The 18,180-nt window shown below is 47.0% G+C and overlaps 2 protein-coding genes across 4 annotated transcripts in view; one reads left to right on the top strand and one right to left on the bottom strand.

Annotated features, from left to right (window-relative positions):
- LOC135391325 (uncharacterized) overlaps positions 1-18,180 on the top strand; it is a 686,593-nt gene that overhangs the window by 576,078 nt on the left and 92,335 nt on the right. The window lies entirely within an intron of this gene.
- Positions 833-16,594, bottom strand: LOC135391322 (alkaline phosphatase-like). 2 transcript variants are annotated; one of them, XM_064621556.1, is made up of 10 exons: positions 16,364-16,594; positions 12,966-13,189; positions 12,719-12,914; positions 10,996-11,168; positions 10,392-10,593; positions 10,130-10,267; positions 5,386-5,577; positions 4,555-4,650; positions 4,330-4,477; positions 833-1,027 (listed from the first exon to the last, which is right to left on the bottom strand). In XM_064621556.1, exons 1-10 carry the CDS (start codon positions 16,476-16,478, stop codon positions 877-879), a joined length of 1,635 nt encoding a protein of 544 aa, XP_064477626.1. In that variant the 5' UTR covers positions 16,479-16,594; the 3' UTR covers positions 833-876. The 2 variants fall into 2 exon arrangements, with proteins under 2 accessions (XP_064477626.1, XP_064477627.1); XM_064621557.1 differs by having other exon boundaries at positions 12,719-12,899; positions 16,364-16,593.

Here is an 18,180-nt window from a genome sequence, read left to right as displayed (position 1 = left end):
TATCGGACAGATACTTGTAAAAAAGAAAGCTCGTGGATTGGTGCACCCGTTCGCGAATTATTTAGCCCGGGGATTTAACTGAAACACCCGGTATATTACTCTGTTGAGCACATTTACTTCGCTCCTTTTTGGCACGAGCCGTACATATTAGCATAAAAGAGCATGTACTACACGCTACAGAAAATATTCGTGCGGAGTACCGTGCGGAAAACAGTGCCGCAATCATATTAATCTGAATTTGGAGCAGTGAGACGGTATCTTCATTTGTCACTGCATCTGAGAAAAAAGGCAGCTCACAATTCATATTAATATCAGTCAGGGATGACAAATACGGATGGGAGCGGGTATCCATGCACGCACTGCTGAGAAATATGAGCACATCTGGATTGCGCAACAAACTCTAAGACTCATTTACTACTTCTACATATCACTTATTCGTAAAAGAATTTTCCGCTGCTCTCGTATTTGTACTCCGCATCGAGAAGTCTTCATCCGGTGAGTCGCAGGGATCACTTCTCGGCTCTCAGCTTTTCATTGTATGTATTAACGATCTATTAACGATCATTTTTATTGGACATGTCCAATATGCAGATCACGTCTCATCTTTTACGTCAGAATGATAATAAGTCTAGTACTGATCCTGCACCCTCTGAGATGGCATATCCCGAGGTCCAAAATATGAGAACATGGTAAGAATCGCGCCAAACGAGACCGAATAAATGGATACCGATCAATCAATCAAATGGATAGAGAACGTTGCCTTCCGCTTATTTTGAGTACTGGTGGGTACATGGCTGTGGTATTCCAATAGTTGATCGGTGCACATTCCAAAGATCATTCATTAATTTATTTAATCCCACGTTCTCCAAGCAGAAGTCAAAGCAGCGTCCTGATAATGCCGTGGATGTAATAGACGACAATTAGGGCAAATGCGTAGGCCAGAGGACGTGGAACGGAAAGCGACAAAATGGACAAAATGGAACCCCGCTTTGAGCCACGCATGGTCTCGTCGAGATTAGCAGCGTACCTGCAAAAGATTTTCATAATAAATGTAGAGTTAGAAAAAAAAGAAACAATGTAACTGGACCTGCTTACAATGATCCAAAGCGGTTGTCACCAGCAATTCGAAGTAATCCTACAAATGCTCTCAGAAGTGAGACGTTTAGTGGTTTAGGCTTTGTTACAACAGAGAGATAGCGCAAGTGTAGTTCGACGCCGGGGAATATGGCATTGCACTTTGTAGCGTACTGGGTACGTAACATTTACTACCAGAGGAAGACCAGCGACAGCCTCTCCTTAGTTGAGTGTGGTCTTTTGTGGTTCGATGTCACGAATCCTATGCCTAAGTGTGTGACCCATAGACCTGCTTGCTGCCATACAGAATTTCTTTTCGCTACCAACGCTGATTAGGCCTAATTGCGAACCTTACGGTATCAATACAATCTCCCGTTTTAGGATTCATATGGATACGTAATGGTATGGTCTCCTTGGTATAACATCTCCTCATGGGCAAAGTACAATACCTGTGTGTAGTATACAGGGTGTTTCGCGAAAATCTCCCGGCTGAATAATTCGAAAACGACGCCACCTATAGGGAACCTTTTTTTTCGGTTAGTATACTTGATGCGCCGGCCACAAACTGACCGCTCAGTTTCTCATTTGCATGCGCTCGTTAATTGAATAAACACCGACCTTTTTGTTTTACTTCGCCTGTGTGTACCTGTGCCGTACCAATGGGCACTCTGAGACAGTGCCAAACAAGTTAAAAAGCAGCTTCGACTTTTAGTGATTTTTTCGAGTAATGAACTGGTTTCGGTTTACAAATTTCTTGCGCGGAGCAGTGTAGGAATGCGCTGTTTCGCTCAACTATCCTGCGCTCAAATTCGTGTTCATCCGCTTGCATTGGTGGTGGGGTAGCCGCAAAATAAGGAACAGCCGCGAGCGAGGGTTTCATATATGGCTTCTTGTTTTCTACTAAACTCGTAAACAAGATTGCGGTCGTGTCATTGGATGGGCCAGACAGTGCACCTTTATTACCATAATGACAATCACCGCGATGTGCGTTGTTCGTTTTTCTTTTTTTTGAGTAGCAGTAAACGTTGATTGGGATTTCGACGTTCACCTGTCCTTGTCCCTGTGTGTACCTTCGGTGCTGAGCTCGTCGTATTAATGAAGACGAAAGTGCAAGAACTCAGCGACATCTGTAATGCCTTGCCACACAAAGTTATTGCATTGACTGTACTAAGGAAACGGTTAAAGAGACGTCATTGGCGAGCAATGATTACTGTACCGTTCCGCGATGGTTGTGCGCAGAATCTGTTATGGTGTGAGGCTCTGGTTTTAAACTAGCACTGATGTGACCCCCAATTTTTCATTTTTTTTTTGTTTCAGTTTTCGGCTGCAGCGTGTTCTACAGCGAAGAAAATGAGCTCCTGCGGACGAACGGCAGGTGCAGGTGACTTGCAACGCACGCGCAAGAGGCCTCTGTTCCGCACACCTTTTAAAAGTCCTCCACTCTTTGGAAAGAGCACTTTCGGAGAACGAAGGCGCGTAGTGACAACACCACCTAGACAGAGCAAGCCCGCTTACTCGTCGACGTGAAGTAACAACTAAGATACAGCCAATCAGTATCGTGTTTCCAACGGCGGTAGCCAATCACGAACGTGCCTTCAGCGGTCGCAGCCATGGAGACGAGCCACCGTCGTCTGCGAGTAGCGATTGAACGCCCCGCGTACTAAATGGGAAAACTTTAAAATAAAGCTCAAAACGGTCCCATATCTTCCTCAAGATTGATTTTCTGGAAAGCGTGTTGCACTTTTTATCTACAAATCCAGTTCGATAGGTTCTAACTTAGGTGCAATCATTTGCCAGTTCTCGAATTTACTGAACGGCGAATCGCAATAATAGTAGACGAATTCTGACTTTTATATCCACGTAGCGAAGGAGGGAGAGGAGGCAATAAGCAGGCCTTCTCTATCTAGGTTGTGTTGGTAGAGACGTAGCCCATTCCCCTGACATGTGACTCGTGACGTCGACCCGCGCAGCTCAAGCGGGTATAAGCAGCTCGTGACATGAGAAGAAAGGTCCGATCAAGGAACGGCTGTCCTTCAGTGTCGAAACGGTACTTTAGCTCTTGGGAGATTTCCAGTCTTCTCTGCCGGTCAAACACGGAAAGCTGCCTCGGGACCCAACGGGCACTAAATTTCCGAAACTGGAGGTGTTCATGAATGATAGTGTTCAACGTTCCCACAGAAAGGTCCATCTTTCGAGCCAGTTCGGGACATGCTATCCGTCGGTCCTTGAGGACCAGGCGCTCCACAAGTTGGATGTTCTCAGGAACTCTGACACTGGGCTCTGAGCCGCCCCGGCCGGGATCTTCCAGCACTGATGTACGGCCGTCTCGGAACCGTTTGCACCACTCAAACGCTTTGCTGCGTCTAAGTGTATCGTCGCCATACTGAGCCTGAAGTCTTCTGTGAATTTCAGATGATTTTACGCCTTCATTCACGAGAAACTTCATGACAATTCGCTGTTCGACGTGCGCGCTCACCTCGTTGTTGGCCATCTTGTCCAGCACATGTCTTCTGTTTTGCACGAACTTTGGACCAACACGTGGTGAACGCGGAGGCCTGTCGCGTGTGAAGAAGTAGCGCGAGCCATTTGTACACTCAGGAGACAGAAAGTCCCGGTTTGACTTGAACGCCCCTCGTACCATTAAAAAAACATTTAAAAAACATGAAGACTCCTGATGGACAGCTTGATGAATGAGAGAGGGTACCGAACCATGTTAAAAGGTACCGTAACGCAGCAGACAGACAGGTCATGTTGGCGGCAACTTGCTAGTAAAATTGTGGTAGTCAAACTGCTCGGGACGACGTCTGGTGGAAAATAATCCCCAATTTGTCGAGCAACAGTGATCTATGTTCCCGACTGGCTTGCTGCTTCTGACGGCTACGTAGCCGACAAGTAGCCGAGTTCTTTTTGTTTTAGTCAAGCGAATGCAATGCAGTTTTGACACCGTACTTGACGCGCAATGTTGCAGTTTGCTGGCGACTTCGACACAGTGAGCGCACCTGGGATAAAAATTGTGACATAACAGTACTGAGGGATCAAGCTGTGCAATAGATACATTTTCTCAGATTGCAACTCTACTGATGTACAGTACCTTTTAATGTCACCGCATTGTTCCTTTAAAGTGTACTTGGTCAGGATACTCTATAAATGCTGCCAAAGTTACCTCCCCCACCAAAAAAAGAAAAAAGAAAAAGCGCCCGGAACTGCATGGTTTTGTGTATATCAGCAGCACTACATCAACTAAAATCAGCATACCTTATCACTTCCGCTATTAATGTTTGCTCGTGGACCCCTGTGAAGAGATGGGCGCATGGTCCTAGAGCGAAAACAGGCACATCTTCCCCGCTGTGCGTGCCCATATCTCGACGATAGGTCGCTGGAAATGCATGCAGCGGGTCCTTCACTGAACAAAATAAAACACGCGCTATTGGATAATCACTCTCCTATCAAAATCATGAGAAAAAAGACGCAGATACGAACACCTCGTGCTTAGGGACAAGTTGCTGTAGTCGGACTTGTAACCCGGACCTACTGCGTAGTTGAGTATTGACACTGACTTGTCCGGTCGCTCCGTCCCTATAGAAAGAGACATGGGACTGTAATGGGAAGAGATAACGAAGAGGGAATAGAACTGAACGCGATTGAATTTCATTGCTTCGACACTCAGGAACCCACGATCCCTGCCAACCATCACACCGTATGACATGTAGAATGTGTTCAAGATAGGCGCCCCCTACTATTTTCAACACATCAGGAGACAGAATGATATAATTCGGAATGGTGGTGGTTGGCCATAGGAGCATGCTGTGGCGGCAAAGTTCTGTTTTGAGGATGCTGCACTCTAACAACGGAACTCCACGAATAACACCGAATAACAAGCTCGAGACCTACAAGTACACAGCAGAATGACATATTGTAATTTGATGAAAGAGGGAGGGGTACGCCTTTTCGTGTACATCTCTTAAGAATCAGCGTGCCAGAAAGAATGACATCCTTCTGAATGACAGCTCTGGACTACAAGAATGTTTCTATCTTCTGACTTGTAGAAAACAGGAAAAGTAATTAAATCTCTTTTGGACGCATTATACAAAATGCAGTGTACCCAAAAAGGGTGGATTCGTTCCGGTTTCAACAAATCAGACGAGAGAACGAAGTTATTCGTAATGAGCTTGGGGTGTGTTATGTGATAAAGTTACGATTCAACAGTGTAGTGCCAAGCAGGTTTATTTTACCATTAGCGATAAACGTAAGGCTCCAAGACGGCGCGCATCCCTATGTCTAAGTAGGGTATCCAGTAAAGAAAACACTTACCTAAAATGTTTCTACCTCTTTGTGGTCTCCCGCCAAAAGTGAAAGCGTGTCCGTGGTCCGCTGTGACAACGATCAGTGTGTCATCGGGATTGGTCATTTCAACCGCTTTGGCTACAGCTAAGTCGAGTCCCAGTACTTCAATCAGTGCTTGTTGGGCTTGATTCAGGTGATGTGCTTTATCGATTTGGCCTCCTGGAAAACATGTCACCGTCAGGAACATGGGTGTTCCCAGGATTTTTTCAAGTGAGAGCAAAGCGCTCCCAGGGTGTGGGGGGCAAGAGTCCAACTCTCGCCACCACCACCACACCACCACCACCAATACTACCACCACATCTTTCTCTGGAGGTGGACGCACTGTGTGGGTGTTGAGAGGTTTCTATCGTGACATCTGAGGATAATCATTACGACCTATGACTAAAGAGCGCACTATTTTCACAAACGACCTTGGGGTTCCAGGGGTGGTCACGGCCTCCTTGCCCCCCCTTCTCGGTACGCCCATGGTCAGGGACCTAGGCAGTTCATAATGAAAGGTGACCAAAATAAAAAAGTGGAATAGAGATTTCGCGTTTGCCCCGGATGGCCACCTTTTGTAACCTCCCAGCGAATGTCAGTTGGCAACAATACTCAGATACGTTCGATATCCGCATTTAGGGCACACAGCATCCAAAACTGCCTAGCGTTTACACTGTAGGCATCACTGTCGGAAACGTATTACATTGTGGAGTCACTGTCCAATAAGAACTGGCGGCGGCGTTGTCTTGCTCAGCGCTGACGTTGGGCGATCGAGACGTCATTGACGGCGAACGCAGTTCTCAGTTTTCCTTCGAGGAGGCTGACCACTACCTTCCCCAAACATCATCCCTCTCAGTTTTCCCAGTTTTCTTTTGCGTTTTTTTAGGAACCAACAGAGACAATGAATAAATGTCTCGTAAAAGCCGCTTTGTAGGTTAGCATTGTGTCACTGTTGGGTCACTTGGGTACTGTAAAAAGAAGAAAAGGAAAAGAAGGTTCTCGGTCTAGGTAATGCGATACTATTTGTTCTGATTCGATGAACTACGAATAAATTACATGAAAACTTAAAATTGTAGAATCGCTCCACTGAGCTCAGATGTCCCACCCAGTTGGAATATTCTTAACAAAACCAGCGAACCACGGACGATCACATACTGAACACGGTGTTCCACATGGATTGCTGATGAATTACCGTTATGCTATTGAAGACGAAAGTGCAATAACTTAGCGAGATCCGTGATGTCTATTTTTAACGAAATATCCCCTTCCACATATACGACGCGGAATCGTCGCTAGTGGTGCCACTAGACGTCGATTAATGGAACGACTCTCAGCAGTGCAGTACTGGTTAGTCTCCTAGGAGCTACTTCTGCCCCTCCCCCCCGTCTCTGTCAACGTGTTCATTTCTCACGACACCGCTATGGACTGGAGCCCACTGGAGAACTACCTTATGTCGTGCTTCGTACACATGCTGAAAACCGTTAGCGCATCCGTCCGCTGGCTTCCCGCCAATCGATAACTGCCAGTCTCCTCCCATGCATGCTTAGAAAAGTTGACCCAACGCTCGCTGTCCGGATGCCACGAGACACCTCTCGTCAAGGCGCTGCATTAACTCATCGCATGCGACTGAATGTGGCTGTTACAGCTCAGTTGCGTTACCACTTTTGACAAGTTGACTCTCCCAGACAACCATCACTGCGGTGATCTGGAATATCTATAGCATATCCTTTACCATGGCCCGCACTATCAAACTTTCATAAACACAATTTCAGTCTCTCTGAATCAGCTGGACTCTCACCATCTCATTTTGTCAAAATTGCGTGGTCCACGGCCAACTCCAGTCCACGAAAGCTTCACCCTAAAAGTGCTTCTAACCTTTATGGACACCGTAGGACTTCGGTCCTCCATGTGAGGCAACTCATAAGTCCATTATAATAATTATAACATTTGTTTCACACTCAGGGTGTGGAGTGAGGCCAGGACAAAAAAAAAAAAAAGAAAAAGAAGAGATAAAGCCAAAGGCTTGAGAAGGCCCTGGATCCCGTACAGCTCAAGTTACGATTAAAGTAATTTGCAGTCATGCGTCTTACATAATACGCATAAATAATACATAAGACAAATAAGCATACACATACGTCAGATATCACAGCCTACATAAAAAAAGAACATGCTTAAACCAGAACTATGGACCCCCCCAAAAAAGCTGCTTTATATTTCTATGTGTGAGACAAAAAAAGAAAAATATAGGTTTCTAGAGTGCAAATCACTTGGTAAGCTGAGTGCCTGATAGGTAATAGACTCAAGTCCATAACTTGCCCGGGAGAAAGGAATGTGCCAGGGATACAGTGATCTAAGGGAGTACGTGCTTGTATTCCTTTCCAAAGAAAGTAAGTTTCGCTACATATTACCGCCAGCAATGGGGTAGAGTATCGCCCCTTGCGATGAAACATCCCAGTCATCATCATTAAAATGAAGTATACAGGGTGTTCAAAATTAAGCTTTCACTAGCACTTTATAAATAGGCGAACAAAACAAAACTGGTGCTATTTTTTACGTTCCTTCAGTAAGAAACAGGTGCTACATAATTAGCGGCACCTGTTTCTTACACAAGTAGCGTAAAGTTATCATCCGGTTTCCTGTCATCGCTGTGGTGGCGTAGCGCTCGTGAAAGCTTAATTTTGAACACTTTGTAGTTGAGCACACTGGGATTGTCGCTATGTTGCTCTCCGCTTTTGTTGTGCAGCAAAATGGCTTGCCGTCCGTCATCCCCTTATCTTTGTCGATAGGCCCACAACGAAGTCTCTCTTAAATGTGTCTCTCGATGCGCCTTGCCATGTTTTCTCTTGTCCTCGATATTCTGCTCAGCTTTGGACCATTATTGGGGTCGCCATATTAGAGCACTGCACGGGCCTGGGCTTACCCGAAAATTCGAACCTGGCCCGGCCTGCGGGCCGGGCTGGGTTTTGCGTTTTTTATGCGCGTCTGGGCAGGGCTCGGGCTTCAGCCACTGGGCCCGGGCCGGGTACGGGCTTGACAACGCCGGCCATGGTGGGATATGTACTGAAACATATTTCACGAGACTGGACAGCTGAATTTTCATGTCACCTTTTTTTTTCATTGGGTATGGAACTATCACTTTTTTATGCTTATTTCGTGTAATGGTCCTGGATTTCACACGCGCACTCACACACATTTGGGGACGATTGGTGTGGCGGGCGCGCTGAGAGTCCGGCCCGAGGGTCACTTAGGTTAGGTGTTGGGATATCGTTCCCGTGACAGTCCGGCACGAGGGTCAGCTAGGTTAGGTGGTTCGTTGGCGTGAGAGTTAGAGAAAGGGGAACTAACACCGGTGCATCTGCAATAGGGCGGAGATGAGCCTCGCTTGAACCGCAAGGTACATACATATCGCCCACGCGCCGCTGCGCGCTGCCTTCCCAAGCAAGCAGACACCAAGTACAGAGCGACTTGACGGCAGAGAAACACAGCCACTCCGTTCGAGTGTACCTCCTCACTCTCCACCAATTAGCTGCGCCCTTTTCCATGCTGCGCTGTGCTCTTTAGTAAGTCTAAATATGCCTCCGGGCCTCGAGAACACATAGAGCAGAGGCGGGCTGGGTCCGGGCCACATGGAAACGGTCGGGTACGGGTTGGGCTCGAGCCGGCGGAGTCGGGCCCAGGACGGAAATATATAGAAGACGCCGGGCCCGGGTCGGGTGCGGGCCGTAGCAGCTGAGACTGGGCCGGGCACGGGCCTGAAAATTAGGCCCGACGAATTTGGTCTCAGACTGCACCGCGAGCCGCGTCTACAGTTTGCCCGCTAGGTAGTTCGCAAGCTGCGCCACACACCAACGCTCCAGTCTGTTGCGCCGCGCGTAGTCGGCTTCAATCCGGTACCCATGGCACAATCAATCGCAGCTCGGAGCGCTACTAGTGAGTTTTCGCACATATCGCATCGTAAATCCTAGGAGGCGCGCAGTACCACACTCATGCTATCGTACTAATATAAATCGGTGTGAACAACATGATTCCTGCGCCGCCAACACATTCTAAAATGCGAATACAATTGTCGTCCTCATAGTATAACTGAAATACGTGAGTGTGAATAGTCTATCCGTGCTTGTTGCCTGGTGCACATGCCCGTACACGTGGTACATGAGTAGTTTCTGGTACGGGGTATTTATTTAGGTCCTAAGTACAAGCTGAGCCGAACATTGTTGCATTATTCGGTCAATCTGAGCGCGGTGAAGGTAATGTAATTGGGGTTTACCCTTTTCGGAATGTTCGCGAAGAACGACGATTCCACATACTGATGCAAGACGATCGCTGCACGAAATGCGTGACAGCATTCCTACAGTTATATATGACGTCGCTCGCCACAGGTGGAACTCTGCTAGGGCAACGTTGCAGTAACAGGAGACAATGGTCGCTTTCGGGGTAGGGTAAGAATATTCGACCCTGCCAGAAGTCAGAGTTGGGAAACGACGTGGAAGAAAATATTTAATTCTTGTGCCTGCCGCACTTCATTGCCAAAGTTCTCTTTTCCGCCTATTTTTGCTCCAGGACTGACCTGTTATACTCATGGCAATTACGTGTACAGCAGATATATTTGTTCTAAACTTCAGTAAGGCTTAAAATATCCGTTGCTCGATCAGTCGTACTTTTAGCACCCGCACATTACAGGTCGAGATGCCAATTTGCTTGTGCTAGAAGTACAAGTAAATTGTATACGAACCTTCTACCATCAGGAGATATCCGTCAGGGTTCTTACTAAGGGAGCTGATAGCCAACGCCGTCAATTTCGCCAAGTAAGATTCACCCTTCTTTATGTCATCCAAGGACTCGTAGGGCAGTTCACTTGGAGCAAGCAGCGCTGCGCGCAAAAAGATACAAAGGTCTCCTTTGGCCCTCTGACTCATTGCCGTCTTCAGCCATGGATTCAACACTGATAGGGTATCGCAAATGGTACAACTGAATTATATTATGAACTGACCAACCTAATATGGATTCAGTTACGTCCATATCAATCTTCTTGAGACTTTTCCAGTCGAAGGCGTAACTGGCCTCGATGCGGTCTCCGCGCTTCAAGTCAACCCACTCTGAGATCAGGTTACGGTTGTCCCGTCGAAGTCCCTTTGACCCAGTGCCATCGTCTACTTCCACCTCTTGGAAATGGCCACGTCCTCCACCTGCGATGAACTGAAAGCAAAGTTGACATGCGTCCCTACGTACCCTGCAAAACATTTTACGAATTACGAATGGGTGCTATCATGAAATACATTTAGAAGGCAAGGGGTGAAATAAACCCTAAGCACCGTAACTGCCCTAGGTGCCACAAGTGACCCTGGGGTCAATTCATAGGACGAAAAAAAAAAAAGTGACGGCTGTGCTCATGAAACGGGAGGGAGAAGCAGGTCCTTGTTCCCTGAGGAATATCTTTCAAGTTATCTGCGTACATTGTAACCACACATACACTTATCGTTAACGCTCGAGTAACACTCAGATTTCAGGGCCTATCAACGATTGGGGCTTGATTGGCTCAAAGGGTCGCCCCGACCCTTTGAGCCAATCAATCCCCAATCTTACAGCATATAAACTTACTTTGAGCTCCCTCCCAGGAGAACGATGGATGAGTTGGTGAGCAATGTCCAAGCAGCCTCCAGGAGCTCCTTCTGGGATCCTACTCTCCCATTCACGGTGTGCTGTATGAGCGTAGCCGGCTGCTGGAGTGGCGTCGGTCACTTCGGCTGTTGTCACAAAGCCCGTGCTCTTGTCTGAAATCAAATTGTTCATTCTTAACAATGTTGTCCATTCCTGAACGTCACCTGCCACAACTGCACCAAAGACGAAGTAAGTTCCAAAATGGAACTTCCCTGTAGCACTTCTTGCTCTCTACGTGATTGTAGCCAATGCGTTAAGTGCGATCCGTGCTATTGTACTGTAGCGCGTCCGTCCGTCAGCGTGTGTGTGTGTGTGTGTGAGGGATGCGTGGCTTTCCAATTCACCTCCGCACCTTTGCGACGTTGCTTGGCGAGAAACGGCTCGCGTTCCAGTACGACAGCCGCGGAAAAAGAGAAGGAGAAACAGATAAGAACGCATGCGGCACGGTTGCCGGAAAAACGACTGACATTCCTTGCGTCGCTTCGTCCATGGACTCGGCGAACGCATGCGTCCGTGGCTTCCGAGGGGCTTGCGTCGGTTCGGAGACGAACGCATTGAAACGTAATAATGCAGACCAAGCTTTACGTTCAGAACGTCAAGCGCTTTTACCTGAGAAAAGCGTGATCATTATTCAAAGTAAGAATGAAACGCTACGGTGAAACCGAAGGCTGTCTACAGCAGGCAAGACTCTTCGCCTGCACCATACTATAGTGATGTGCCCAGGAAGAGGAGCGCGTGGGAGATACAAAAGGTATGTGTGCTTGCGTTCCTGTGGTGTGCGCGTTAAACACAAGCCTAAAATTCATTCTAAAACGCTCTATGGGGGTGGTACTCTGAGCACAATTGTTTTGCATTTGCACAGTTACGTTCCACTTGACGTTGATGATTTTCCCTGCACTGGGGCTTTCGAGAGAACGTACCATTGGCAACCGAAAACTAAGCGCAGTTTTGTCGAAATCGCGAGACTCCTGTTCGTGACCAGGAACCACTGATTAGCACTTCTGATACGTCAGTCGGTAGATAAGAGTGTCCATTCGCAAGGGTGTGAGCTAAAAGTAGGTTTCAGTGCTACCTGTTCAACGCGCTTCTTCTGTGTATTACCGTGACTTTGTTATAGCAGCGAAGGGAATATCACTGTACTGGATAATCGTTGCGTTTGCATTACATGAAAGGGGACAATTTCTTGTCGATATACATGCCGTTTTCACCGCTTCCGGTTTGGTGCCAAAACGACATCCGGTTTCACAGAAAACACGCTCTGCGCCAACCACTGTGCCGGTTGATACAGCTATCGCTTCTGATTTGAGGAGAGAGAGGGTCGTACACGCCTTTTTGTGGCAATTCAAATTGTCACAAAAAGGCGTGCGCATCCCGTTTTCAACAAATCAGGAATGCGAAAGATATAATTCTGCATGGCGGTTGGCTCTGAGCGTCCGTAGTCGCGGAAGGACCGGAAGTCTTCGTGGCAACCGGAAGCTGTGGAGGGGGCTTGTTTATGTTTACCCGAAAATGTCATGTATACCAGCAGTGTCTAGTTTCTTTCGATTGACATTGCGTGGGGCTTCTTTAGAAACCGATGTTTTTCCAAGTTGCACGCTTCCTCAGTGGAGACCGGACCTTCCAGTACTTATCCAGAAGAAATTGCGTCTCCTTCACAGCTCACCAGCGTCCTGTGCCCACTGGTATAGACACTTCAGGTGATTCTTCGGGTCCGATGACTGGGTACAATTGCCGGGGTTCACTTGACCCGATACCCCCGTTGTAAAGAAGTTGCTCTTGACACCGCACTGAAGGGCTGTTCCCGAGGAGCCAGAGTCCGGTACCATGCGGTCAACGCTGTACACCTGGTGGTAAAAAGGCTTCAAAATCTGTATGCGGAACCTTATCTTTTGCACTGTAAGATGTCATACCTTAGAGAGGGATGTGTAGGGAAATTGATCAAACGAGAGGGCCCCTTCTTCTCCTGATACACCGGCCAGTTGGCCCTTAAAGATGCGCGCAGCGGTGAGTGTCGACAGACCCATGCCATCTCCGATGAACAAGATCACGTTCTGGGCGATACCATCGCGTCGCTCTTCACGAAGTCGTTTTTCTAGCGTTCGCCGGTTGAGGTCGCGCCAAAATTTAGGATTTTCTGTTAGATACCAAGAGGAGCGCCAAAATCAAAGAAGCAACTAGTAACTCAGACGTTATCAGCGGACATCATACTAAAAGTACATTCGTAACAAACAGAGGTTAGCGTTACAGGTGCCTGACAAGTTTCTCCACTGTAGAAATACAGCTTCACCTTACGACATGTTCGAGTTTGACCTCGGACATGTTGTGCGGTGGAGCTCTGTGAGAGCACTTAGACTGCCAAGTATGACAGCACTTCGACTGACATCTGATCAAACGAGATGCGTAAGCTTCTCGTCTCGTAACTCTCTACGCGGTGTTACAAGAAGGGGTGTGCGCACCCTCCCTTCTCAGCTACCCAGGAGGCATAGCGATATAGACATACATAGATACATATGGATACGGATATCGACACAGACAGAGCGATATATACATGTATAGACACATATAGATACAGATATAGACACAGACATAGCGATAGACACAGCGAGACATAGCGATATCAATTTGAGTGCAGAGTGGATTTTGTAGCCCCGTAATTCAATCAAGTAGTGCGTAGCCTTAATTTTCATGACTTAACGCTACAGAAGGAAAAGCAACCAGGAAGGGAATTTGCAACCCGCATGTTCACGTACTAGCAGAATTGTCCGCAGAGGTCATAGTTCATTCCTTCATGATGTGCTCAGTTGTCACGCTAGAGGCCCTGTTACGCGTTGGGGTAACTTGAAGGTGCACAAGAATAACGGGATGAGTGGGAACAACCAGGTAAAAAAACGCGTCTAACGGGAATGCTCATTAGTGATGTCAGTTTCAGCGGAACGACGCCAAATTGCCATGACCAAGCACGTGTGATCAAGACAATTTCTGAGCGGCACGCAGCATGTATTCAGCCTTTACACATTTATTTAGTTCGTAATAGTAACACGACCTAAGAGTAAGACAAGAGTAAAACCCAAAGGATACCATTGAGAGCATTGTACCGTACAAGCATGAACAGATGGGCGACTTTCTTGTATGATAAAAATGGTAATGATGATGCACTTCACCATACACACTGCGTTTACAAGCTCTTTGTCGTCTTTGTCGTTTTGCTCCTCATGAGAACAATTGACTTCAGTAAGCGCATTGATAATTTGTTCCATTAATTAATAACTTTCCCTGTTATAATTGTCATGGGCAGCAAGAAATGTAGTACTGCATAGAAATACATAAAACGGACCATAATATACAAAGACGGTTCCACACAATGTGAAACAAGTATGCCGCGGTCTAACTTGATCATATTTTCTTTTGAAGCAGTATAGGGGATGGAAGAATGTCAGTGAACAAGAGTAGTCAAGTCCGAAATGAAATGTAGCACAATAAGAAAAACAACAACAGTGAAGCTTAATAAGTTAAATAAATACAAGCTATCGCGTGGGGGGACCACGCTTCATTAGGTACGGGATAAGAAGTCCGCTTATACATGTATATACAGGGTGTCCCAGAAAACGTGTCGTTGAATTTTAATAAAAAAAAAAACTACGCCACCTACAATCATGCAGTCAACGGCATTTTTTCTTACTAGGTTTTTGTCACCTCCTGATGTGCATGTCATGTAACCTAAGTTTAATTATGTAAATTTTGCGAACTGAACTCGGAAATTTGCCAAGTAAGTGTCACTTTTTTACCCCCACCGATGTGAAGAGCGTGCCGATTTTGCTCAAATTAATGATAATTGACAGGAATATTGAGGAGCTATCGTATCGAAAAAAATAGCCAAAAATCATGCTCTGCGGAGCTCGTAGAAGATAGCGCGCGCGACCAATTTTTCAGCGACACCATCGTAAGTCCCACGAAAGGAGGTTGGAAACCCAGCCCACACCGGCATCGTAGAAAGAGATAACGCAGACATAGCTTATCGCGTCCGGCTTCGGCTGGGACCATACCTTCCATCTCCCAATTTCAGGAACGGTCACTTTTTCTACTATCACTGCGTGGGCTGGTTTTCAAGCCTCCTTTCGTCACACTGACAGCGATTGCGCTCAAAAGGTCCTCTCGCGTTATACTGAACTGCCCCGAGAAGCATGATGTTCGGCTATTTTTCCCGACAGGATAGATCCTGAACATCACTGTCAATTATCATGAATTTGAGTAAATTCGGTACCCTCTTCATGTTGGTGGGGTAAAAAAGTGGCCTTTACTTGGCAAATTTCTGAGTCCACTTCGCAAAAATTTACATAATTAAACTTAGGTTACATGACATGCATCAGGAGGTGGCAACAACCCAATAAGAACAAATGCCGTTGACCGCGTGATTCTACGTGCTGGCGTAGTTTTTTTTTTTTTATTATTAGAATTCAATGACCACAAACGTACAATGAAATAGCAGTGGCGAATAAACCGAAATAAGCAATATTTACATCTTTTTAAAGCTGACAAGGTAGAGCTAAAGGTTAGGAGAAACTTAAGGTTAGCGACTCTATGGTGGTGGTGCTTGCTCTGATCTGTTTAATACGTAACCTGACCTAATGCAACGTGATCAGTTCAGTCACAATGCATTAGACGACACTGCTTTCAACATGTAAAGTCACGAGAAGACAGTTTCGATATGATATTTTACTGTGGTGGACAAGAAGAGGAAAGAACGTGTCGGCTGATAGGATGTCCACCAGCATGCTTTGCGCTGCAGCGTTACGTAACTGGTGACGTAGGGGCTCAGGTCGTCAATAGTACAGCCGAAGACAACAGACAAGCAGAACCTGAGCAACACAATGTACCGGAAGTTCCGGTGTATAAAGAGGTGGATGGCAACTAGCAACTGGAACGTTTCCTATGCACTCGCATCTTCAGTATATGGTCCCGCTTATGAGAATTAACGTAACGATAGCCAGTTCCATATAATGCTGCTTGGCCACAGTATTGACGTAGGTGATCGACTGTATGTCGAGTTTCGAGATACAAGAACCTCTACATAGCCTGAACAAACATGAGCATGGGCGAGGCATCATCGCCAGGCAACTCGAGGCTTGCATTGTATGTTCCAGCCTTAGAACCATTATTTTCCATCATGTTTGACCTTTAATCGCGGGCATAGTCGCTCCCGGATGCACACATTTATACATACGTCCACTAACATACGGAATGATACACACGACGAGCCAGACCGTCTTGGCACCGTCTGATCACTGCACGACCTATTAGAGTGACTTACTCTCGGCGTTCTCTTCGGGATTGGGGAATACTTCAGTCACCTGAGCTGCACCATTCCCGCAAGCACAGACGAAGCCTACCAGCAGGATCGCGGCAAACCTTCGACTTGCTCCCATGATGTTCTTCCCGCCCGATGAAGCCGCCGGCCAGAATGTTACATGTCTCCGTGCTTAGCACGTGCACTTGTCCAAATGGCAGACAAGCCCACGGCCTACGGCCTATAGATAGAGACCTGGACACGCGCCAATCATCTACGAGAAAGCCGGGTTAAAGGTTAGTTCTCATAACGACGGCTAGAAGCGCTACTTATCGTCAGTTAGAGAGAGGTAGCGATATCATCATCACGGCTGCTGCCGTCCGGCCGCTATGTGTTCTACACGTGACATTTACCACGTGACCACTATACTAGGGCTCCCAGCACCCGCTACCAGCACACTTCCCAGTTCCGGCGATCACCGCTTAGCTACGTGATTTGGCGCTAGCTAGCACTGTTCGTTATTACATGACTTGCCGAAACCGCGGCAATGTATGGTGGGCTGTGTTGACGACGACGAAGACGCATGGAAGAGGGTAGCGCCTGCATAGCAACGGTGGTGCATAGCCTCCTATATACTGGGTGGTGGTGGTGAAAGGGGTCGCCGTTGTCGGCCTCACAAAGGTAGGCAATGTCGACGACTGACGCCCTGGGGGAATGTGCGTCCTGGGCGGACTTCTAAGGGAGCTGTGCCGACATATGTCTGAAAGCCTGCATAGCAACAGGTTGTGTACCCATATTGAACTGTCCAATAAAACGTTGTACAACTGCGTGACCAGTACCACACAAGAAACGCCAATAACACCAGTGGCCGCACTGGACTCTCCAGTAAAGTCAGTGCGCACACTGGGCATTCAGTAACACTAGTAGCCACACTAGGCTGGCCAGTAAAACCAGTGCCATACTGGGTCAATAGTCCGGTTTGATACTGGGTGCTGGCTTCCAATCTGTCCAGTATACTGTTTTGTTTTTTTTTCAATAGGGAGACGAACGACGGCGGCAATGATGATAATAATGTTCATGTTATTTTCTCTCCCTTGTAATTTGCTGTCTGAATACTACTTCCTTCTGCAGAGGTAGCTAATATTCATGCACTTGGCCACTGGCGTAACTAACACATGACCCGGCTCTCCCATATAGTAGACGATTGCCGTATGTCCATGTCTCTAGTATAATAGTAGGTCGTGTACTACTCGAACGCTACTATGTAGCATTTCCTCCATTCCTGGAATCCTTCCGTCAATGAGTGAGGCTACTCTTCCCGGATTCCAGCACCAAAAATGTATGGAAAGGACCAAGGAACGATAGCGAACAGCCTTTACGCAACATGGCTGCACTACGTGGAAGAAGCGCAACAACCTTCTTCCTTTTCTTCGAAACAGTGTTGCGCAGTTTGTTGGTGTCGCACGCAATGGTACTGCGAGCTCCAGGGTCATCCAGCGTACATCAAACGGACACTCAAACTTCGTGCAGAGAGAAGCAGAAAGAACAGGGCTCGAAACCTAAGATGAATACTCAAAAAGTGAATACACGCAGTACACTGGAACGAAAGACACGAAAACAAAACCGTGGCGCCTCTTGACGTGCGTTTGTTTTCAGCCAGTAGTCAGCGAAATTCAAGCGGGCGCCACATTTCAGGAAAATGCCAACCGTCCATGCCAGGGTCCATTTACCAAGCGTCAAGTGTACACTGTGCTACTTTACCACCTCTATCCCCACCATATGGTACGTACCCAGCATTTACATACAGTAGGACTAGCATTAAGAAATCGTTCACGAAGGCA

Source organism: Ornithodoros turicata, chromosome 4 (genome assembly GCF_037126465.1).
Source record: "Ornithodoros turicata isolate Travis chromosome 4, ASM3712646v1, whole genome shotgun sequence".
NCBI lineage: Eukaryota > Metazoa > Arthropoda > Arachnida > Ixodida > Argasidae > Ornithodoros > Ornithodoros turicata.
The sequence above is the reverse complement of the archived record's forward strand: the minus strand, read 5'-3'. Positions and strand labels throughout refer to the sequence as shown.